The sequence below is a fragment of the Watersipora subatra genome, chromosome 4 (assembly GCF_963576615.1).
Source record: "Watersipora subatra chromosome 4, tzWatSuba1.1, whole genome shotgun sequence".
Lineage (NCBI taxonomy): Eukaryota > Metazoa > Bryozoa > Gymnolaemata > Cheilostomatida > Watersiporidae > Watersipora > Watersipora subatra.
The window spans coordinates 170,931-197,771 of record NC_088711.1 but is presented as its reverse complement, the minus strand read 5'-3'; the positions used below and the strand labels follow the sequence as shown (position 1 = coordinate 197,771).

The window sequence follows — 26,841 nt, the reverse complement described above, 5'->3', positions numbered from 1 at the left end:
CGCACGCCTTGCCTGTATGCCTTGCTTGCACGCCTTACCGGCACGTCTTACTCGAACGCCTTAGCCTCACGCCTTGCTTGCACGCCCACCTTGCCTGTACGCCATACCTGCACGCCTTATCCGCACGCCTTGCCTGCACAGAGTGATACTATACATAGAGTGATACTATACATAGAGTGATAATATACACAGAGTGATACTATACACAGATTCATACTATACACAGAGTGATAATATACATAGAGTGATAATATACATAGAGTGATACTATACACAGAGTGATACTATTATTACACAGAATCATACTATACACAGAGTGATACTATACATAGAGTCATACTATACACAGAGTGATAATATACATAGAGTGATAATATACATAGAGTGACACTATACATGGCGTGATACTATACATAGAGTGATACTATATGATACAGAACGATACTATACATGTTTTCCAAAGCCTTTTAGTTGACCGTAGGAAGTTTCCTGCATCAGTAGTTGTTGTTTCTTCTTAAAATATATCAAAAATTAAACTGTGTCATGGTATTGACTATAGAGCTTGTATTTTTAACTAAAAATCATCCTCAATCATATAGCCTAACTTGAATCAAATTTAAAGATTGTTAACTCGACAGTTCAACAGACGAGAACAACTCAAATCGACATGAAGAAAATGCGTGAATGACAACAAGTAAAATATACAAAAACATAGAAACTATTTAGGTTGCTTTAACTCTGAAAATTTTCTTGAAAACAGAATCTAGAGTTGGTTTAGGAATAAAGACTTCAAGAAATAGACGAGATATAATTTAATGACCAAATCTTATTTAGACTTGAATTAATGCCTAGCAAAAAATCACACTCACTTTGCTAAGAAAAATGTATGTATAAAAGTATAAGTATAAAGAGATAATATGGCATCCAATCATAAAATCAAGAAGATGGCAGTGTCTAATCACAGACTCATAGCGACATTGTTCAACTAACAATAGCGCTAACCTATGTAATTAGTAAAACAGTGACATCCAGTGAGATACTATTATTATGTAGGAGAATGTAAGGATGTGCGGGTCACTTGAACAAGCGATATGTGTGTACCAACAGAATAAACTAAAGTAAATCCATAATAAAACTATAATAATAATATAACAAAGAGTGTATTTACTGATGAAGGAATAGGTTTAGTTTTGTAATTTTACACAAGCCTATCAGGCAAAAACCCTTTGGGTGGATCATGATCTACGTTGAATGCTGGAAATCCTGGAAAGAGATAAACCTTCCTACAGTAGGTCATAGTGGCCATAAGCGTTGGTAGTTTCATAGCAGGACAACCTGGTTTCCTATGACGTTCATCAAGTTGTTGCAGTCTTTGCTTTACCTACAAACAGAGATAATAATGCATGTCTCTACCGTATCTACAAACAGAGATAATAATGCATGTCTCTACCGTATCTACAGACAGAGATAATAATGCATGTCTCTACCGTATCTACAAACAGAGATGAGAATGTATGTATTTATTGTATCTATGACCAGAGATGAGAATGTATGTATTTACTGTATCTATGAACAGAGATGAGAATGTATGTATTTATTGTATCTATGACCAGAGATGAGAATGTATGTATTTACTGTATCTACAGACGGAGATGAGAATGTATGTATTTACTGTATCTACAGACGGAGATGAGAATGTATGTATTTACTGCATCTATGGATAGAGATGAGAATGTATGTATTTACTGCATCTATGGATAGAGATGAGAATGTAATATAGTATTATGTGAGAACTTACAATATTGAACAAGGTCTTTAGATCCCTGTGATTACAGTGCATATAGAATGTTGCCACCATCACTCGAACAAACCAGGTACCATGCGTTGCAGATTCTGGCGCTACACAAAATAAGATCACATCTTGATCCATTACCAGTGGTAAGATTAAATCAATCAATATAATGATTAAAACGATCAAACCGTTTGATCGCTTATAGTTCGGTCGGCATCAGAGGTGGGTGATGCGTAGCTGAAGAAATGGCATCCAAAAATGCCATCAGCAAAAAAACTCCTGTTTTTTAGCTGTCAGCAATATGTACAACAAATGACAAAAAATGAGAGAACAGCTCTGGTGAAGACCATTAGGCATGAAAAACAATACTTCATCATTGTAAGTTTTACTTACGATGGTGTAGTATTGGTATTATTACACCACTTTTCTCATCGTATGAAGTTTGAAAGTTAGAATGGTATCTGAGGTGGGTGATGCGTAGCTAAATGGTATCTGTGGTTATATGGTGAATAACAATAAATTTTTTGTGCAAAGACGTTTTTATTATCGGGCAACGTTGAACATTCAATAGTAATTATCCAAGGCAAACACCCTCTAGTAGAAAACATCAAAATTTTATATAGGTACTGTACATATTAAAAATTAATAGCAAAATAGTATGCTAACCTTAGTAACTACATGTATAGTTACCTACAGTAACTTTAGTGTATTTATTGGTTATCATCCGCAATTAAATGTAGCATTACGATGTACTTTGTGCAGTACGTACCGCAGGGAGTTCTTACCTTTGAGACAAACATATAACATAAACTTTGAATTTAACTTTAATGAATTTATCTTACTAAACAGACACTTACAGCTAAGTTTTAGTGTGTATTTTACTAAACTTCAATTTTGTCATCATCTGAATCCTTATTACCTGTTTCCGGTTACGATTTCACTATAGCTTATAACGAATAATGTTGAACTGAAAGAGAGCGAGCATCGGATCTCTTTCGGGCGTTGTAGGAGGGATTTCAGCAAATAGCACATCGGCATCTTCATTATTCCGATGTATTCAGCACACTGAGAGCCAAATTTCAATTTCGATAGACATTATTGTTGACGTCGTATGGCGAAAAAAATGTTGTAAGGAGGAGTTGAAAAAACATTGTGTTCCACATCATAAAGTGAAAAAAAAGGTTTTAAAACAGGGACACCACGAACTGGGGGTGCACTGTCAGACATATCTTGTAAACAGGGACAGCACGAACTGGGGGTGCACTGTCAGTCATCTTGTAAACAGGGACACCACAAACTGGGGGTGCACTGTCAGTCATCTTGTAAACAGGGACACCACGAACTGGGGGTGCACTGTCGGTCATCTTGTAAACAGGGACACCACAAACTGGGGGTGCACTGTCAGTCATCTTGTAAACAGGGACACCACAAACTGGGGGTGCACTGTCAGACATCTTGTAAACAGGGACACCACAAACTGGGGGTGCACTGTCAGACATCTTGTAAACAGGGACACCACAAACTGGGGGTGCACTGTCAGTCATCTTGTAAACAGGAACACCACGAACTGGGGGTGCACTGTCAGACATCTTGTAATTTTCATTAGCGATTTTTTCACGTTGAATTTTGCTAAAATTCGTGTCATAAAAAATTTAACCGGCGTACAAGTCGAGAATGGGTTTCTATGATTGAAAATTTGGTGCCAAATTTACAATTTATATGCCGGAAGTTACGGTAATGAAAACAGAAAGTAGGACATAACGGCAATACGAAAGTATTTATAGAACTAGAGCAGGCTTGTTTGGTTAAACCAGGTGTCAGTATGTAGGACAGTTATTGGCAAGGTCATGTGACGTCAGCTAATTATAACCAGTGCTTATTTTAACGAAGATACAGTGTTTACTTGCATCTTAGTCAAACCGACCCTATTTTACTGCGAGTTATTCTACGGAAATTAAGCAAAAAAAAATTCTCCCCTGGATAGACAGCAGTAGTAAAGACATATGGTACAAACTGCTTTCACGGCTGATAAAATATCATTCAGTATTAAAAATGCTGCCTTGTAAAAAAGGTACTACCGTCCCTTAAGAAATTTCATTAAGCAAGCAACGCCAATAAACTCTGGTAGCGAAAATGGAAAACGACAATAGCATTCACTAATCGTACTCAATTCAACTAGACAAAGTTCACTTGTGTAAGATTCAACCAAACTGATCAAGACCAACACTGTTGAGTTTCAAGTTATCTATTTGTAGTTGTGTTGACTTTTCTCTGAAAGGTTGACTTGCAACAAAATTCACATTACAGTTATTTGCTATCAAAAGGTTCACCATGTCTTAGTCTGTTGTGTTGTAGGTGCCAAATATGTGGAAATGTGATTACAAGCTTTTAAAAGCTCAAAAACGAACAGTTAATCGCAGCCATCACAAAAACGCCGTAGGTTGGAATCCCTCCCCGAAACAGCTCAAATGGGATGTAGTTGAACACGATGTGCTTCTGTTTACACTTTCATGCAACTTCACTCGTCGAAATATATTTACAAATATACTTCTCGCATTTAATAAAACCATGTCTATGGTGCTTACGCGTCCTTTTCATCATTTTAATGGTGTCACTTTGAGCACTGATATCTCAAAACCTAGTCAAAAAATTAGTTCAATTTTTTAACCTTAGCTCAAAGGAGTGCATATCATCCTCCGATAAACATGACGAGCCTGTTGGTCACCTGTGATAGTTAAAAAATGCTGCAGAAATTGTTCGCGCCATTCGGCAGGAAATATGGGTCACATGATTAGATTACAACTAGAAAATTAGACCATGCTAAAACGAAACTGTAAAGTAGCGAGCTTCTATATTTGAAAAGGGCTTTCTGGTAGAAGAACCCAAAGTGTTTGTCATAAACTAGTGCTACGAGCCGTTTTATATTGAGCCTTTTATTGGCCTTTCAATTCACGTGATAACATCACGTGACAAAGCAATAACCACATCAAGTTGAGTACGTCATCGAAATGAAGGGATTCCAACCTACAGCATTTTCATGATGGCCGCGATTAGTGGTTCATTTTTGAGCTTTCAAGAGCATGTAATCGCATTTCCAAATATTTTGCACCTACAACTCATCAGAGTAAGACATGGTGAACCTTTTGATACCAAATAAGTTTAAGGTGAATTTTGTTGCAAATCAACCTTGAAGGAATGACAGTTGAAAACCTTGCTGAAGATTTTATGTTGTCATCCCTTTAGTGTTCCCTTGTCAAGTGTTTCTAAATGGGTAGACACTCTGAAAGCTAATAGCCACACGAAAGTGCATGAGTAATAACATGATCCAAGAAACTCACATGGTAAGTTGTTGAGGGCTCGGACAATTACGTAGTCATCATTGTTGAAAAGGAGGTGCATGGAATCATCTAGAATAAATGATACAATTGGATGAAAAACCGTCAAACAAAACCCTCAATCTGTTTATATGGTGAGCTATACGTAAGTAAATGCTATAGTAAGTAAATACTATAGTAAGTAAATACTATAGTAAGTAAATGGGCGTACCCACTAGCCAGTCGAGCTCAGTTGGTATTGCCACTGGAGGAACGTACACGGCCTCCTCCCGCACTCCAAAATCAGCCTCATCTGCAATGCCAATAATCCTTATCGACACAAAAGATATAAAGTGTAGAATAGATGCAAACCGGAGTTATCATGAGCCTGTAAACTAAGCAGATCCAGAAAGAATGGAAAAATTTTATTTTCTGGATGTAGACTGACAGTTTATTTATACTTGAGAGTTGTCTACCCACAAATAGATCAATTTCTGACATACATCCTCCACATAACGATGCACTGCATTAGTGAAATGCATAGATATACCTAATATCAGAATGCAATATACAAGAATTAATAAATTCTGCTGGTGTACTTAATATATGTAGAACTAGTATATTTGCCCAGTACATTGGATGGAAGACAAGTAGAAGCCCTCGTGCTAATATACAGTGTAAGACAACTACAAACATGAATATGAGACAGAAAAGCAGACATTTGTTAACACAAGTTTAGATACACCTAACTGTGGAAGTATTTAGGAGTTATGCAATGCATGAGCGAGTACTCAGAAACTTACAAGTATATAAAACTAATGATCTACCACAAGAGAATATGGTGGGCGTGCAATACAGCAGGTCTTACTTTAACACTATAATAAGTTCAGAAAAGTCAAAGCAGCTGGTCATGACAGTCGCAGACATGAGAGTCATTGGTCGAAGCAATTCAAGATTCCTAAAGAGTTAAGAATACAACAAAAGATTAACTGGCAACAGATGGACATAGAAATCATTAACTTTGTCACAGAAGAAAAAAGCGGACATTTTTATGGATTTCATAAATGCCTTGTGATAACTATAACACATTTTAGTCATTAGGTTTAGTCACAAGTGACTACAGAAGGATAATGGTAACCATGAAATACTGGCATTATATCCATATAACCATCTACTAACTTGTATTTTATCCATATAACAGTCTACTAACTTGTATTATATCCATATAACAGTCTACTAACTTTTATTATATCTATATAACAGTCTACTAACTTGTATTATATCCATATAACAGTCTACTAACTTGTATTATATCCATATAACAACCTACTAACCTGTATAAATAAAAATCTTAATTGAAACCAACATTACAGCACCAACTCCTTTTTTACAAGCCTTGAAAAACCTTATTTTAAGCTCAAAGGTCGTGACAAAGACAATCCCACTACCATTATAATGATGAGTGCTGTTATTGATCCCAATTCTCCGATACACTCCGATACACTCCGATACACTCCGATACACGCTGTAGAATAATTAAAACCTACTACTAGATCTTTTATTTTTTTATCAAAAATTTTCAATAGTAGCCTACAAGAACAATACAAAGAGAATAAATAGTAGCCTACAAGAACAATACAAAGAGAATTTCCCATTTTAGCTAAAACACTGCATAGACCAGAGGTTGGCAACCTGTGGCTCCGGAGCCGCATGCGGCTTTTTCATTCCCTTGCTGCGGCTCCCTCTGACTTTGGAATTTTCTCCTTTTATTACCATATGCCAAGTAATTCATAAAAATATAGAAATTTTATCCCTAGATTTTGTAATATAATTTTAAAAATTGTAAGTATGGTGATAGATCAAACATTGTCACTTGCTATGCATCATTATTTACATTATGTTGTATTATTAGTACCTTATCACATGATCGTCACATGACTGCAACATAAAAGTACCAAAAAACGTGCTAACGGATTCGCGCGGAAGGCCAGACCGCTACGAAATACCTTCTGATATTATGTCAACGAACTGGGTTAATATAACAATTAGAAATCTAGTAAGGCTGGCCAGCCACTTAGGTCTGCAATATTGTCAACAACATTACTGACAAACAACAACACTAATACAGGTAGTACACTTTATAACAATTTATGCGCCAATAAAACCACTGAAATTATTTTATTGTGCTTTGCAAAAGTGTAATTTTGTTTTCTCAGCAGTTAAATCATTATACATGCCACAACTTTATGTTTTATGTAAACATCGTATAAAAACATTAAAAGCTAAACAAAAAGTTACATGTGGTATTTATTTATTTTTTAATTTAAAATACTAAAGGGGGTTTGTGGCTCCCACTGCGTTCTTTCTTATGAAAAATGGGTCCAAATGGCCCTTTGAGTGGAAAAGGTTGCCGACCCCTGTCGTAGACAGCTTTTGAACAAATGACTGCACAAAAGGCAAATTGAGAAAGACAACTATAATTTGTTTCATGTACATGTAGGTCAACATATGATAAGTTAGTACAATTCGGTGTCACTTCTTCAAGGATTAGGGTTTGGGTTACGCTGTCAACAATATTATGAATATTTCACATGGTAAAAACAAAGGGTACCTGCTGGGCTTGTCACCACTATCACCAGTTTAGGCTTATTTTTCAGCATCCTGCAGGATCTCGGAGACAGCATATGAAGGATCTTCATCATGTCAATGATTTTTCCGTCGCGATCATAGACCTGTCCACCCTTTCCTCCATAGCTCATAATCACCAGGCCAAATATGCCATAGATGTTATTGTAAGGGTTATCAACTTCAGCCTGAACTAGAGCTATAATTTCCTGGTGGACATACAAAAACTATACAAAGTGGGGAGATAACTGAAGCTAGGTATAGTCATGTGAATGCAATACTTCAAGAAAAAATATATATACATAATTTGAAGTTATGCATTCAGATATATCAGTTTATAGTAAACATATATACAAAAATATATAACCTTACAACAAGTATATACATGTATACAGTAGACACTCCAACAATGTAAATAATCCATTCCGAGAACATTTACATTATAGAGTTTTTACATTATATGAAACGTAAAATACATGTAATTGCCTAGTCTGTTACATGATCTTCCCAAACTCACTCCTTTGGACCTTAGAAAAGATAGCCTTAGCTCTTTAATTTCATGACTATACAGTTAATGTAGTACCATTGGTTTGTATCAACAACTTTTCTTCTTTTTCTTAGTGCTTCTACTCGGTATATGGTCCACGATAATGATAATTTTGTTACAAGTTAAGGGAAACGCACACTTTTAATGTCCATTTACACCAATTTATTATTACTTTTTTCTAGACCGCGAGGTATACTTGGCAGAAAAAACTAAAAATCATTTGATATGACTAAAATAAAGTAAAACAAAAATAATTATATATTTACTATAATAAGTGCGATATCGGTCTCAGCCCGCCTATCTGTCGACTAAATTAGTTATTACGATAAATGATAGTTTTAGACAGGACTACAATTTGTGGCATTCAGCGGGTAGACCGACTATAACACCTGCACCGATTGATCACCTCCGAGTATTTCTGAATAATTACACAGCTACGTTTTCTCGGCACTTTATCGACACACTTGACGATCTTCTTACGGCAAAATAAACTGTCAGGGTACCAGTATATATAATAAAGATACCACTATAGGTCATTTTCTATGCCACTGCGACAAGAAAAAAGCGATATTTTTAGACTAACGACGGGATTCTTGTCATTCAAATTGAATTTCAGAACTTGCACCGACTCGACCCTTTACATTATTTGGAATGTTTTACGTTATGTGGAATTTACGTTATAAGAGCGTCTACTGAATGGTGACATATAAGCTAACAATAAACATACCGTATATCCATAGATACATCAGCTTACAATAAACATATACACTGATATATCAGCTTACAATAAACATATAAATAGATATAGCAGCTTACAATAAACATATACACTGATATATCAGCTTACAATAAACATATACACTAATATATCAGCTTACAATAAACATATAAATAGATACAGCAGCTTACAATAAACATATACACTGATATATCAGCTTACAATAAACATATACACTGATATATCAGCTTAAAATAAACATATACACTGATATATCAGCTTACAATAAACATATACATAGATATATCGGCTTAAAATAAACATATACACTGATATATCAGCTTACAATAAACATATACATCGATATATCAGCTTACAATAAACATATACACGGACATATCAGCTTACAATAAACATATATACTGATATATCAGCTTACAATAGATATATATACTGATATATCAGCTTACAATAAACATATACATAGATATATCAGCTTACAATAAACATATACACTGATATATCAGCTTACAATAAACATATACATCGATATATCAGCTTACAATAAACATATACACATATATATCAGCTTACAATAAACGTATACATAGATATATCAGCTTACAATAAACATATATACTGATATATCAGCTTACAATAAACATATACACTGATATATCAGCTTACAATAAACATATACATAGATATATCAGCTTACAATAAACATATACATCGATATATCAGCTTACAATAAACATATACACTGATATATCAGCTTACAATAAACGTATACATAGATATATCAGCTTACAATAAACATATACATCGATATATCAGCTTACAATAAACATATACACTGATATATCAGCTTACAATAAACGTATACATAGATATATCAGCTTACAATAAACATATATACTGATATATCAGCTTACAATAGACATATATACTGATATATCAGCTTACAATAAACATATACATAGATATATCAGCTTACAATAAACATATACACTGATATATCAGCTTACAATAAACATATACATAGATATATCAGCTTACAATAAACATATACACTGATATATCAGCTTACAATAAACGTATACATAGATATATCAGCTTACAATAAACATATACACTGATATATCAGCTTACAATAGACATATACACTGATATATCAGCTTACAATAGACATATACACTGATATATCAGTTTATAATAAACGTATACATAGATATATCAGCTTACAATAAACATATACATAGATAAAACACCTAAAAAACTAAATTAATGAACTCAAAACCAATAAAACAATTTTTGTTGTTACTTTACCTATAAGTGAACTAGAAATATAAACTAGGCTATAGACAAGTTCAGCAGCAACGTTAGTGATTAAAATACGCAGTGTAATTAACAATAACTCACACTAAATATAGTTGAAGTAAACTCAATTTATCAAATCTTTACTCAATTTTATTTTAACATCATAATAACTCTTTTATAAAACTGTAATGTTTTAAAAAATGATGTCGGATGCTGGACATTACTTTGTACGGCGAAACAAAGATTTGCTCAAACGTAAAAGCGAATGTCAAGTCTTGTAGATAGAGGTGATGGTTAGCAGAGATTGGACTGTAAATTCTTTCTGACTGTAGTCAACTACCTCGACAAAGTATAATCAAATCTGCCCTTAGAGATGAACTTACACCATTGATGTCAAATGAAAGCAATGTCAATATAAAACGGAGACATCAAGCTTCAATTTGATGTAATTTTTGTCTTTGTATATCTACCCAGTTCAGAGATAAAATAGTTTCGATGAAATAGTTGCTTGGATACTCAGATTGAAGGAAAAGACGCAACTACAACGTCTATAATTGCGCTTCAACAAAGAGACCGACAGAATAGAGATGCGTAACCTTGCAACTTGAACACAATAGCCGATATCAATAATGACAGGCAACTACACAGCTCGCGACGTCATTTTAACATCGATCAAGATTTGACAATTTTAATCTCAAAACATTCTGATAGTCAGATAACCTCAAACAACGAAAACAATCGCAAATGATAGAAAATAGCGATAACTTTTGATAAAATCTACTGAAACTTTGTGCAAGGTCATCTGTAAGTCATAACCTAATGGAATAATACTGGTAGCATGCAGCTTTGGCACTTCCATAATACCTCTTCTGTCAGGTTAAACATCTCCTTGTCTTCCTGAACTATCTCGAAGCGCAGTCGCTCAAAAAGGTATCGAATGTTGCTGTAGTCGACCTCTGAGCCAACTCGGACATGATTAGAGTTAGTGAAGTTGCGATTGTTTATGATAATCATTCTGCCTCGGCAGTAATCACTCATTCTGTACACCTGTGAAAACAACATTAACGTCAACGGCACTGATGCATATAGTGCGAAGATATGTGATGAGTCTTTACAATGCAATATGTTGATGACTCTTGCCTCGTCTCTGTGCAGGAATAGATCCTTGATGTCATTGCGCTTGACAGGGTTGAGTTTCATTCTGTGGAAATAACTCGTAGAAGGATCGGAATCATCGATGTAGTTACGATCTTCAATATCAGAGATATCACTGTCTGACTCTTTCGGAGGTCGACGGAAAATGTTCAGCTCAATGGGTCCGTCTAGAGAGATAAGAAAAATGTGGTCATAATTTTGATTTATCTTCTGTAGGTTTCTTTGTGTATTACCTTACATGTACAACATCTGTAATACTACCTTACATGTACAACATTTGTATCACTACCTTACATGTACAACATCTGTAATAATACCTTACATGTACAACATCTGTAATACTACCTTACATGTACAACAACTGTAATACTGCCTTATATGTACAACATCAGTAATACTACCTTACATGTACAACATCTGTAATACTACCTTACATGTACAACATCTGTAATACTACCTTATATGTACAACATCAGTAATACTACCTTACATGTACAACATCAGTAATACTACCTTACATGTACAACATCTGTAATACTACCTTATATGTACAACATCAGTAATACTACCTTACATGTACAACATCAGTAATACTACCTTACATGTACAACATCTGTAATACTACCTTACATGTACAACATCTGTAATACTACCTTGTATGTACAACATCTGTAATACTACCTTACATGTACAACACCTGTAATACTACCTTACATGTACAACATCTGTAATACTGCCTTACATGTACATCTGTAATACTACCTTATATGTACAACATCTGTAATACTACCTTATATGTACAACATCTGTAATACTACCTTATATGTACAACATCTGTAATACTACCTTACCTGTACAACAACTGTAATACTGCCTTACATGTACAACATCTGTAATACTGCCTTACATGTACAACATCTGTAATACTACCTTATATGTACAACATCTGTAATACTACCTTATATGTACAACATCTGTAATACTACCTTACATGTACAACATCTGTAATACTACCTTATATGTACAACATCTGTAATACTACCTTATATGTACAACATCTGTAATACTACCTTACCTGTACAACAACTGTAATACTGCCTTACATGTACAACATCTGTAATACTGCCTTACATGTACAACATCTGTAATACTACCTTATATGTACAACATCTGTAATACTACCTTATATGTACAACATCTGTAATACTACCTTATATGTACAACATCTGTAATACTACCTTACCTGTACAACATCTGTAATACTGCCTTACATGTACAACATCTGTAATACTACCTTACATGTACAACAACTGTAATACTACCTTATATGTACAACATCTGTAATACTACCTTACATGTACAACATCAGTAATACTACCTTACATGTACAACATCTGTAATACTACCTTATATGTACAACATCTGTAATACTACCTTACATGTACAACATCTGTAATACTACCTTACATGTACAACATCTGTAATACTACCTTACATGTACAACATCTGTAATACTACCTTACATGTACAACTTCTGTAATACTACCTTACATGTACAACATCTGTAATACTACCTTACACGTACAACATCTGTAATACTACCTTACATGTACAACATCTGTAATACTACCTTATATGTACAACATCTGTAATACTACCTTATATGTACAACATCTGTAATACTACCTTACATGTACAACATCTGTAATACTGCCTTACATGTACAACATCTGTAATACTACCTTATATGTACAACATCTGTAATACTACCTTATGTGTACAACATCTGTAATACTACCTTATATGTACAACATCTGTAATACTGCCTTACATGTACAACATCTGTAATACTACCTTATATGTACAACATCTGTAATAATACCTTACATGTACAACATCTGTAATACTACTTTATATGTACAACATCTGTAATACTACCTTACATGTACAACATCTGTAATACTACCTTATGTGTACAACATCTGTAATACTACCTTATATGTACAACATCTGTAATACTACCTTACATGTACAACATCTGTAATACTACCTTACATGTACAACATCTGTAATACTACCTTATATGTACAACATCAGTAATACTACCTTATATGTACAACATCTGTAATACTGCCTTATATGTACAACATCTGTAATACTACCTTACATGTACAACATCTGTAATACTACCTTACATGTACAACATCTGTAATACTACCTTATATGTACAACATCTGTAATACTGCCTTACATGTACAACATCTGTAATACTACCTTACATGTACAACATCTGTAATACTACCTTACATGTACAACATCTGTAATACTACCTTACATGTACAACATCTGTAATACTACCTTATATGTACAACATCAGTAATACTACCTTACATGTACAACATCAGTAATACTGCCTTATATGTACAACATCTGTAATACTACCTTATATGTACAACATCTGTAATACTACCTTATATGTACAACATCAGTAATACTACCTTACATGTACAACATCTGTAATACTACCTTACATGTACAACATCTGTAATACTACCTTACATGTACAACATCTGTAATACTACCTTATATGTACAACATCAGTAATACTACCTTACATGTACAACATCAGTAATACTACCTTACATGTACAACATCTGTAATACCACCTTATATGTACAACATCAGTAATACTACCTTATATGTACAACATCAGTAATACTACCTTACATGTACAACATCTGTAATACTACCTTACATGTACAACATCTGTAATACTACCTTACATGTACAACATCAGTAATACTACCTTACATGTACAACATCTGTAATACTACCTTATATGTACAACATCAGTAATACTACCTTACATGTACAACATCAGTAATACTACCTTACATGTACAACATCTGTAATACTACCTTACATGTACAACATCTGTAATACTACCTTATATGTACAACATCTGTAATACTACCTTACATGTACAACATCTGTAATACTACCTTACATGTACAACATCTGTAATACTACCTTATATGTACAACATCAGTAATACTGCCTTACATGTACAACATCAGTAATACTACCTTACATGTACAACATCTGTAATACCACCTTATATGTACAACATCAGTAATACTACCTTATATGTACAACATCAGTAATACTACCTTACATGTACAACATCTGTAATACTACCTTACATGTACAACATCTGTAATACTACCTTACATGTACAACATCTGTAATACTACCTTACATGTACAACATCTGTAATACTACCTTACATGTACAACATCTGTAATACTACCTTACATGTACAACATCTGTAATACTACCTTACATGTACAACAACTGTAATACTGCCTTATATGTACAACATCTGTAATACTACCTTACATGTACAACATCTGTAATACTACCTTACATGTACAACATCTGTAATACTACCTTATATGTACAACATCTGTAATAATACCTTACATGTACAACATCTGTAATACTACCTTACATGTACAACATCTGTAATACTACCTTACATGTACAACATCTGTAATACTACCTTACATGTACAACATCTGTAATACTACCTTATATGTACAACATCTGTAATAATACCTTACATGTACAACATCTGTAATACTACCTTACATGTACAACATCTGTAATACTACCTTACATGTACAACAACTGTAATACTGCCTTATATGTACAACATCAGTAATACTACCTTACATGTACAACATCTGTAATACTACCTTATATGTACAAAATCAGTAATACTACCTTACATGTACAACATCAGTAATACTACCTTACATGTACAACATCAGTAATACTACCTTACATGTACAACATCTGTAATACTACCTTACATGTACAACATCTGTAATACTACCTTACATGTACAACATCTGTAATACTACCTTATATGTACAACATCTGTAATAATACCTTACATGTACAACATCTGTAATACTACCTTACATGTACAACATCTGTAATACTACCTTACATGTACAACATCTGTAATACTACCTTATATGCACAACATCTGTAATAATACCTTACATGTACAACATCTGTAATACTACCTTACATGTACAACATCTGTAATACTACCTTACATGTACAACAACTGTAATACTGCCTTATATGTACAACATCAGTAATACTACCTTACATGTACAACATCTGTAATACTACCTTATATGTACAACATCAGTAATACTACCTTACATGTACAACATCAGTAATACTACCTTACATGTACAACATCTGTAATACTACCTTACATGTACAACATCTGTAATACTACCGTATATGTACAACATCTGTAATACTACCTTATATGTACAACATCTGTAATACTACCTTACATGTACAACATCTGTAATACTACCTTACATGTACAACATCTGTAATACTACCTTACATGTACAACATCTGTAATACTACCTTACATGTACAACATCAGTAATACTACCTTACATGTACAACATCAGTAATACTACCTTACATGTACAACATCAGTAATACTACCTTACATGTACAACATCTGTAATACTACCTTACATGTACAACATCTGTAATACTACCTTACATGTACAACATCTGTAATACTACCTTACATGTACAACATCTGTAATACTACCTTACATGTACAACATCTGTAATAATACCTTACATGTACAACATCTGTAATACTACCTTACATGTACAACATCTGTAATACTACCTTACATGTACAACATCTGTAATACTACCTTATATGTACAACATCTGTAATAATACCTTACATGTACAACATCTGTAATACTACCTTACATGTACAACATCTGTAATACTACCTTACATGTACAACATCAGTAATACTACCTTATATGTACAACATCTGTAATAATACCTTACATGTACAACATCTGTAATACTACCTTACATGTACAACATCTGTAATACTACCTTACATGTACAACATCTGTAATACTACCTTACATGTACAACATCTGTAATACTACCTTATATGTACAACATCTGTAATAATACCTTACATGTACAACATCTGTAATACTACCTTACATGTACAACATCTGTAATACTACCTTACATGTACAACATCTGTAATACTACCTTACATGTACAACATCTGTAATACTACCTTACATGTACAACATCTGTAATACTACCTTATATGTACAACATCAGTAATACTACCTTACATGTACAACATCTGTAATACTACCTTATATGTACAACATCTGTAATACCACCTTATATGTACAACATCAGTAATACTACCTTACATGTACAACATCAGTAATACTACCTTACATGTACAACATCTGTAATACTACCTTACATGTACAACATCTGTAATACTACCTTACATGTACAACATCTGTAATACTACCTTACATGTACAACATCTGCAATACTACCTTACATGTACAACATCTGTAATACTACCTTACATGTACAACATCTGTAATACTACCTTACATGTACAACATCTGTAATACTACCTTACATGTACAACATCTGTAATACTACCTTATATGTACAACATCAGTAATACTACCTTACATGTACAACATCTGTAATACTACCTTATATGTACAACATCTGTAATACCACCTTATATGTACAACATCAGTAATACTACCTTACATGTACAACATCAGTAATACTACCTTACATGTACAACATCAGTAATACTACCTTACATGTACAACATCAGTAATACTACCTTACATGTACAACATCTGTAATACTACCTTACATGTACAACATCTGTAATACTACCTTACATGTACAACATCTGTAATACTACCTTATATGTACAACATCTGTAATAATACCTTACATGTACAACATCTGTAATACTACCTTACATGTACAACATCTGCAATACTGCCTTACATGTACAACATCTGTAATACTACCTTACATGTACAACATCTGTAATACTGCCTTACATGTACAACATCTGTAATACTGAGCTATACAGTTGTAGAAGCAAGGCTGGAGTGCACTGAATGTGAAATGGAAGGTATTTAGAAAGCTAATGCTAGCGTTAGCTTTGCAACATACAAGTGATGACAAATCCAATCAAAGTCTTCTGTATATAACTTATACATGTACCAACTACAATTATTCATGCTTGTACATTGTAGGTTGTTTAGCAAAAATGTTTTAATATTTTTGCTAAAATATGTTTACATTTTTTTTAATTTATGTTATATCATGTCTTATTTCAGAGTGACTAAGTTGTTATGATAAATTAAAATTACATTTTTCGGTACGCTTCAGGATTGATTATAAAACACACCCGCTAGCAATCGTGCCACAGTGGCAGGTGGAAATAACCAGCTGTCACCAGCAACAGCATTAATGCCCATGGAAATGGTGAGCAAGGTCACTTGAAGGGCATTCCAGCGTGCCTCCGTGTTAACAGTAGGTGGCTGAGACCATATTGTAACAACAGCAAATGGCTGATTACTGATGAAGGAGAGCAAATGCGGATCGATTAGGGATAAATAATAAATAGCTAATTACAGGTGACTAGAGATAGACAAGTAATGACAGGTGGCTAGAGATAGACAAATAATGACAGGTGGCTAGTGATACACAATTAATGACAGATGGCTAGAGATAGACAAGTAATGACATATGGCTAGAGATAGACAAGTAATGACAGGTGGCTAGATATAGATGAGTAATGACAAATGGCTAGACATGGACTGCTAATGACAGGTGACTAAAGATAAATAGGTAGCTAATGACAGACAGCTAATGAAAAGGTGGCCAAAAATAGCTAGGTGATAAAAAGCAGCTAGGGACCGGCAGCTAATGACAGGTGGCTAGGGATCGGCAACTAATGGCAAGTGGCTAGAGATAAATAGCTAATGACAGACAATTAGAGATGGACAGCTAATGACAAGTGGCTAAAAATAAATAGCTGATGACAAGTGGCTAGAGATAGGCAGATAATGACAGGTGGATAGGGATAGGCAGCTAATGACAGGTGGATAGGGATAGGCAGCTAATGACAGGTGGATAGGGAAAAGCAGCTAATGACAGGTAGATAGGGACAGACAGCTAATGACAGGTGGATAGGGATGGGCAGGTAATGTCAGGTGGATAGGGATAGACAGGTAGTGACAGGTGGATAGAGATAGGCAGGTAATGACAGGCGGAGAGGGATAGGCAGCTAATGACAGGTGGATAGGGATAGGCAGCTAATGACAGATGGATAGGGATAGGCAGCTAACAACAGGTGGATAGGGATAGGCAGCTGATGACAGGTGGGTAGGGATAAGCAACTAACAACAGGAAGATAGGGATAGATAACCAATGCAATTATTTATTACTATAGATTAATAATGATAGCGATTAAATTTTAAATGATTTTCCCAGATTTTAAGAATAAATTCCCAATGACTGAATGGCAAACAACAGCGCAGTTCATACAGTAGTTGATTTCACGGGAACAAACAAAAACTTGAATACTTTCAAAAGTTTAAGAAAAATTTGCTGACACTATTCTTAGAGGGTGGTCTCATGGCAACGCAAGTAAGGCTTTGAAAGTACATATAGGCTACCTGTATTTTGAGTGAAGTAACTGAAGTTGTGAAAAAGTAACCACACAAGCCGGAATTTAACTCAGAAAATCGATGCCATATGGGTAGCTCCGGTTATGTTGTAGTAACACAACTTATTCGACCAATCCGAAGAAAATAAGGTGACCAATCAACTGCAAGGCGTTAGAGGAATATAACAAAGTCACATTCTATAAATCTAAAACATTCAAGTTCCATTAGCTCTTCTCAACATTAATTTCTACTTTATGCAATGTGTTATAAAAGTCTGTAGAGAAAATACTTCATAATACCTCATTGGGCAATTGAATCTCATAGATATAACAAGTACTTTTAGGATGCAACGCTATTAGTAGAAACTTATCTAACAGGCTTAAAGCAAGGCTTACCATCATCGTCAATCTCCTCTGCAGATGCCATGTTCACTTATCGATGGAAAGTAATTGTTATGAATCTTGGAGTTGCAGCTACCTAAGTCAATGGGTTCTGCAAAAAAAACCTGAATGTAAATAGCGGTTTCACTTTCTAGCCAACATTACGTGCCCTTGCGACCCAATTAAGACCGCCATCATGCATGGAGTATTAAAGCTTCTCTTCGATAGTTTAAATAAACTGGCTGATGAATAGTGCTGTGCCAGATTTGCTAGAACTAGCTTGTTGGTTGCTTTGGTAAGAGTTAGTGTCTTGTGAATGCGATTTCTCCATTCCTAACCTCATTTGATCATGTATGTAGGCACTATAGAGCAGCAGTATCCCACAAATGGTATATAAATAAAAGTCGGATGTATGCGGTTATATCTTGTGAAATAAAATTAAACAGTTGAACTCCGTTTCAGCAGTTATCTCAGCATTCCTATAGCATTAGCTCTAATGAAATAAACAACCACTTTTGAGTTTTGCTAGAATAAAGTTCTGCATACAACACACACTCGCTAACTTCTTCATGGAACATAGACTGAAAAGCCCAAACAAGCAGTACCTCCTGTATTTAATGTCAAATCATCTCTTCTTGACTAACAAAAAAAATATCCCAAACCCCAATACTATTTTTATTACTGCACATCATGGAAGTTAAGCTAAATAGTAATTAATAGTATGCTATAATCTTAAGTGTGAGAAACCTCTGGTGGTGGCATATAAAAGAGCACCATTTTATGTCGTCCACTTGCACAGGGCAATGTGCAGGTCAGCGCGTGTCCCATGCTACCCTTGCACTTTTGACCTACTCTTATTCTGCTGTTTTGCAGATACTGGAGACCTTTTTATCTAAAGCATGAAGTGTTTCAGTCGTATTGACAACTTCTGATGATCAGCGAGTTTGGAGTTTCAATCTCTAATTTGGCAGACTTAAAGTGAAAAAGATTTTTCTACAACATGAGAGGATAGCCTTTCTTTAAGAACTATTTATTTACTCCTATGTAATAATTATATATGACAAACTTTAACCAAATAGGGACTTCTACAACCACCTTGTTGATAGACATCTAACAACTGTCAATGTAAAACGGTACTCAGTAATAAGTAACCATAGTCACAAGGAGTGCTGTATACAAACTGAGTAATAAGCAGCCATAGTCACAAGGAGTGCTCTATACAAACTGAGTAATAAGTAACCATAGTCACAAAGAGTGCTCTATACAAACTGAGTAATAAGTAACCATAGTCACAAAGAGTGCTGTATACAAACTGAGTAATAAGTAACCATAGTCACAAGGAGTGCTCTATACAAACTGAGTAATAAGTAACCATAGTCACAAAGAGTGCTGTATACAAACTGAGTAATAAGTAACCATAGTCACAAAGAATGCTGTATACAAACTGAGTAATAAGTAACCATAGTCACAAAGAGTGCTCTATACAAACTGAGTAATAAGTAACCATAGTCACAAAGAGTGCTGTATACAAACTGAGTAATAAGTAACCATAGTCACAAAGAGTGCTCTATACAAACTGAGTAATAAGCAGCCATAGTCACAAGGAGTGCTCTATACAAAACAGTAGTATATTTTTTACAGTTTGTTATTGGTTTCAGAAATATACCAACTATGCATATCTAAATTGTTAACTGATATCTGGATGATTATGTGACACATCTGAAGACAACGTGGATGGCTACTCCTACATAATTACATGTAATTTTGGGTTCAATAATTGAAGCTTCAGTCATTTTAGACAAAAACCTTATGTAGGAAAGCTGTGCTACAACGAGTGCGTTGCCTAAAAGATATTAAGTGACATCTCTTAGTAGTAGTGTTTATATTTATTTTAAAACATTTTAAAAATTATTAGTTCATTGTGATAGTTCTATATCATTGTTCTCATCAGTAGTCTAAATAGTCTAAAATAGTCTTCGTTGTAACCCTAACTCTAGCGCTACATGCGATAGATGCTATTATGGCAGTGCTGGCTATAATTCACGCACTGCGGTATTACATTCCAACTGGGCAATATCAACCAGTACTCGCTAAGGTTTCACAAGAAGATAGAAAACTGCAAATTATTGGATTGGTTAATATGAATAAAGAACCTGTTAATGTTGTTGTGTGGTTCAAACTGCATCCACACATACATTGTTGCTAAATTTGCTTTAAGATCTTTTTCTATTTTGACTATGTTTAGTTTGTGCGCTTTTGCTTAGGTTGTGTGACCTGATTTGATTATTACTGGTTCAGATACTAGTAAAGGTGTTAAGGTATTGTAAAATACCAATATTTACCAGTAAAAAAGACCTCTTAACTGTATATTTTTAACAATTAAAATACACAACTAACGAAATTCTAAAGCAGTAATAATACGTTATGACAAAAAGGTTAAAAGTAGTCAATAAAACTTACACTCTTACTCAAATGGTCATTCATGTTTTTACGTTCAGCTTCATATACCTACAGATCTCGACAGTCAAAAGTTTGAAAAATGACATCCATAGAAAGAGGGGCTCAACAGGTAAAATAAAAAGAGCCTCAGCAGTTGAAAGGGCCTCAGCAGGTGGAAGAGAAAAAGGCTCAGCAGACACAGGAGAAAGAGGCGGTGTCATTGGGACTGTTCTCTTTTACAGATGCCTTTGTCAGCCTGTGAGATTTTTAGGTGTTCGGGTTCTGTTCTTTATGTTGTAAGCCGTCTTGAGTATGTCAAGGGAATGTACTGATTAGAGATGGTGATTTCATGTTAGTTTTGTCTGGTAAAAGTTTGCAGAAATGTACGTGTCATCGCCTCTAATTTCCTTTAGCACTTTTTCTGGCAGGCTGGTTGATGCATTTTCTCTGATGGATCATTTCTACTGGAAATGTTTAGTGATACTTCTTTAATTATTGTTTCTCCCAATGGCCATTCGATGCCCCAGGTGTGTTGTTTGTTGCAGTATTGCATATATCTCCTGCAGTTTAGGCAGGCCATTCGATGCTCCAGGTGTGTTGTTTGTTGCAGTATTGCATATATCTCCTTTCTCCCAATGGCCATTTGATGCCCCAGGTGTGTTGTTTGTTGCAGTATTGCATATATCTCCTGCAGTTTGGGCAGGCCATTTAATGCCCCAGGCGTGTTGTTTGTTGCAGTATTGCATATATCTCCTGCAGTTTAGGCAGGCCATTCGATGCTCCAGGTGTGTTGTTTGTTGCAGTATTGCATATATCTCCTTTCTCCCAATGGCCATTTGATGCCCCAGGTGTGTTGTTTGTTGCAGTATTGCATATATCTCCTGCAGTTTGGGCAGGCCATTTAATGCCCAAGGTGTGTTGTTTGTTGCAGTATTGCATATATCTCCTTTCTCCCAATGGCCATTTGATGCCCCAGGTGTGTTGTTTGTTGCAGTATTGCATATATCTCCTGCAGTTTAGGCAGGCCATTTAATGCCCCAGGTGTGTTGTTTGTTGCAGTATTGCATATATCTCCTGCAGTTTAGGCAGAATATATATGCAATACTGCAACAAACATAGTCTCTCCTGATATATGCTTTTGCTAATATCACCATATAACAATGCGAGCAGAGGAAGCTTCCACTACAGACCAATAGATGACAATAAAATCAAATCCTTACTATTGTATTATGGGATTTGTGGGGCTCAGGCTATATTGGCATCTGAGCTCAGCACAGTTGCAGGTGGTCGCGGCAATTACAGTGAGTGGGTAAAGCTGGTGAATAAAACTAGTGGCTTAGGTAGTATTAGGCAGTATTAGGTAGTATACCAGGAGGTGGAATGAAAGACGAATTGTTCTCATTCTTTGCAACAACTTCATGTGAGTACATTTATACAACATTGCGCAGCTGACAAACCTTTGATTTTTCCTTGAGACAATTAAAGAACAAGTGCAGGTACTAGTTGTGTTGTAAGTTTAATGACTGATGGTACACTTCATGGGCATGCAGGTGAGGTGACGTGTGGTGGTGGAGTGTTGTAGAGATGAGTTGTCAAAGCTGTGAGGCAACGAAGCTGTGAGGCAACGAAGCTGTGAAGTGTCGTGTTTGGAGATCTAAGGGTGAGACGTTTACATTTATTATTTGTGAAGGAAAGAGTGTGAATTGAAAATAAAAGAGAGGTGTAGAGTGGGTTGGTGGTGTAAAATAGATTGTGTTGTGACGTGATGGAATTCCGTTATCCAAAGCTGGGGTTTGGTGAGCACGGTGATGGTTCGTAGAAAGGATTTGTAGAAGAGATAAATTTGTGTATTGAGAATGCGGTTGAGAGGAGAGGTTATGACGGTGAAGGTGGTGATAGGCAACCTATTATGAGAGGTAGAGCGAAGTTGGTGCGGCTATTAATAGCTATTGGTCACAGTGAGAGAGAACTGTTGAAAGGTGAAGGGTTCGATGTAGGTAGTGTAAATTTTACTTATGAATGCTGAAGTTTATGTGGTGAAAGGATTGAGAAAATGCTCTTTTCTCAATCCTTTCACCTCAGCTAGAAAAGATGCTCTTTCTAGTTGGGCTGTCCAGCAATGGAATGTTGGACAGAAATGGTTATGAGAGAAAGGTGGCAAAGATTGAGAGGGAGAAAGAGGAGGTACAGAGGACGACCAAGGAGAAAATGGCTAAGCTAAAAGCCAAGCACAGGGCAGCAGTCAAGGAGTCGGAGAATGCTGAGGCGTTCAGGGTGACAATTGAGCAATTGGCTGAGGTCCAGAGAACCGCCGATAGTAGACCTGCACCAGTCAAGGGTCAGGCCAAGTTTGATAGGTCTAGGCCTATGACAACTCCCAGCCCTGTGATTCTACCCCAACCCCTTTCACCTTTTCTTATTTATTGCAAGGATTAATTTGCTAGTTAATACATTGTTGTTGTATTGGTCTGCACAGGGTCTTATATTTGTGCACAGCTCGGTCTACTCTTGCATTCGCAACTAATCACAGGTGTTACTGAGTCATTGACTAAATCATGTAGTCAGGGTTGGCTTGGTTTAAACAAGACGAAAAAACCAGTTTTTATGGGTTTTTCATTATTTTTTGTGAAAAACATAATATTTTGAGCTCCTAGTGGTTCATGTGTGGTAGAAATGCAACTATATGCAATTATCTGCTGTGGGAGTTTATTTAGAACACAGTAGTAAATTGATGGCAGAACTCAAGTTGAAACTACATGAAATCCTAGCACAACAATGAATTAGTGAATTTCCTTTTCAATTGGTTTTATCAAGTAATATGATGATTTCTTTACTGATGAAATATAAAAACCATGTGAAACATATTAATCCAATCATTGTCTCTAATAATAAATGAATACTTTCTCAAGTCTGGCTAGTGAGAAAATATTACTTATGATAAGAAATTAAAACAATAAAATCCTTTTGGGCAAAAGCTTTAAGTTTGCACACTAATTAAAATTTCATTTATTGGGCACAAGCCAAAGTAGCTGGATTGTTAGAATTCAGTTTATCAAGTTTTTTGTGTTTTGAAAAGTTGAAGTTGTGCCTCAAATTTCCAACATGCCTCGCAAACAGGATCCTGTTTGGCAGTTTTTCACTCGAACTGCAAAAGGCAAAATGCAATAGGAGTGCTGTCGTAACGCGAGGTCACGCAGATAGGTATACAGCTCACATAGCAAAATGTCAAGCTGAAAACACCAATTTAGACAGTGATGCTAGTATTCAGGTAATAGAAGTTGAGTCATCTGTCACTGCTCCTAACACTAGCAATGCATCTGCATTATGCTCTGCTCTACACTACCACACAACTAATGACTTGGATTTAAATTCCTACTTATACATAGAGCTGTATATAAAATATTCACTTTATGTGATAAGATTTTTGCTCTGCATTTCATCGATCATGTTTAATTAAAGACTCATTCTGAAATTTCCATGTTTTCTCTCTTTTTCCGATAACCACTCCCACAGTACCATCTTTAACAAATGTATGTAACAAACATCTTTCCACATATGTATGTTCAATACTCAATCATGCAGCTATAGTATGTGATGTTAGTTAGACTTAAAACTGCAAAAACCTTGGTAAAATTATAAAAACCATAAAAACTGGTTTAAACCAAAAAACCGGTTTAAACCATAAAAACCGGTTTAAACCAAAAAAACCTGGTTTTTTCATAAAAACTGTGTTTTTTCCAACCCTGCATGTAGTACAGTAGGTCCTATGACAGCCATATGTATATAATCAAACTTGGTAAGGTCAACCAACTTGTAATAGATCCCACATAGTAGTGTTTGCAAGTGCCGTCAGTCGCTATACTAGCGAGAGGCAAACGCAGAGATTCACTACAGTATCAGGCAGTATTGGGTAGGCCTATTATATCGGGAAGTGGAACAAAAGATGGATTCTTCTCCCCTTCTTTGCAACAACTTCATGTGAGCACATTCATTTATACACCCACTACGAAAAATGAAGCACCTTTTAAACTAAAAAATCTAAAATATAACATTTACCAAAAAAACACTTGGTAAAAAAGGTTTATGCATACATTGTGATAAAGATTAATTATGCAGACTGTGGACGAACGCAACCTGTGAATATTTGAATAAATATTGCTAAGACTGCACAACCAGTGAGTGATAATAACCAATTACTGAACATGGTAAAAGGTAACACATTTTGCATTCAAGATAACCTCTACGGGTGACTTTTTATTAAGCTCAAAATAGTATACGAGTGAAATTAATACACATATATACAAACAATATATGGCAAACACCCAAAATGCTTTTAATGGTTGCAGCGAAAAATGACACACACTCTTTCATAAATCTCGTAGATGTTAAGAGAAACCCAACAAGTCTCATTGTAACTACCGTATACTGTATAGCACTTACTACAAATCTGGAATGGGCACAAATAGCTATTTCCATAGCTCGGTAGTTTCGTTTCTCTCAGTTATTGCACTCGCTAGCGGAATATTTTAGCTACAGCCAGCGAATGAGAGCGTAGCGGTTAGTTTTCAATCACAACATAAAATAGCTAGCGAAAAGACAACTCCTATATTATTTCTTCCATTATTGGTCCGAAATGTAAGACATATTCTAGAAAGTTTTGTCATTTATTATAAAGGCGCTTTATAAAAAATGTATTGGCGTGACCTTTGTTGAAGCTTAAAATCAGGGCAGTCTAGAGCTGCTGCAACAACCCAAAACTACTCAAACCTAAAATAAAATGAGATTTATTGAAATACTGTATTTGTAATCATAATAATTCACATTTTCAGCACCCAGTGTTAGATTCCTACTGGCCACTTACCAGTGAGAAGATGTCAAATAAAAAAGCTGTGGTTTGGTCACCGTGTATATATAGTCTTTACAACGTGTGACATCCTAATCCGAGGTCTGGTGAGTCTC

The 26,841-nt window shown here is 35.1% G+C and overlaps 1 protein-coding gene across 2 annotated transcripts; it reads right to left on the bottom strand.

Moving 5' to 3' along the window:
- Window positions 1–541: 541 nt before the first annotated feature.
- Window positions 542–26,383, bottom strand: LOC137393820 (caspase-3-like). Of its 2 annotated transcripts, none has more exons than XM_068080528.1 (9): window positions 26,323–26,383; window positions 19,459–19,555; window positions 11,457–11,638; window positions 11,181–11,363; window positions 7,718–7,940; window positions 5,339–5,419; window positions 5,131–5,199; window positions 1,799–1,899; window positions 542–1,381 (listed from the first exon to the last, which is right to left on the bottom strand). In XM_068080528.1, the coding sequence occupies exons 2-9, from the start codon at window positions 19,487–19,489 to the stop codon at window positions 1,199–1,201; spliced, it is 1,053 nt and encodes a 350-aa protein (XP_067936629.1). In that variant the 5' UTR covers window positions 19,490–19,555; window positions 26,323–26,383; the 3' UTR covers window positions 542–1,198. The 2 variants fall into 2 exon arrangements, with proteins under 2 accessions (XP_067936629.1, XP_067936630.1); XM_068080529.1 differs by lacking the exon at window positions 26,323–26,383 and adding an exon at window positions 25,694–25,716.
- Window positions 26,384–26,841: the final 458 nt, after the last annotated feature.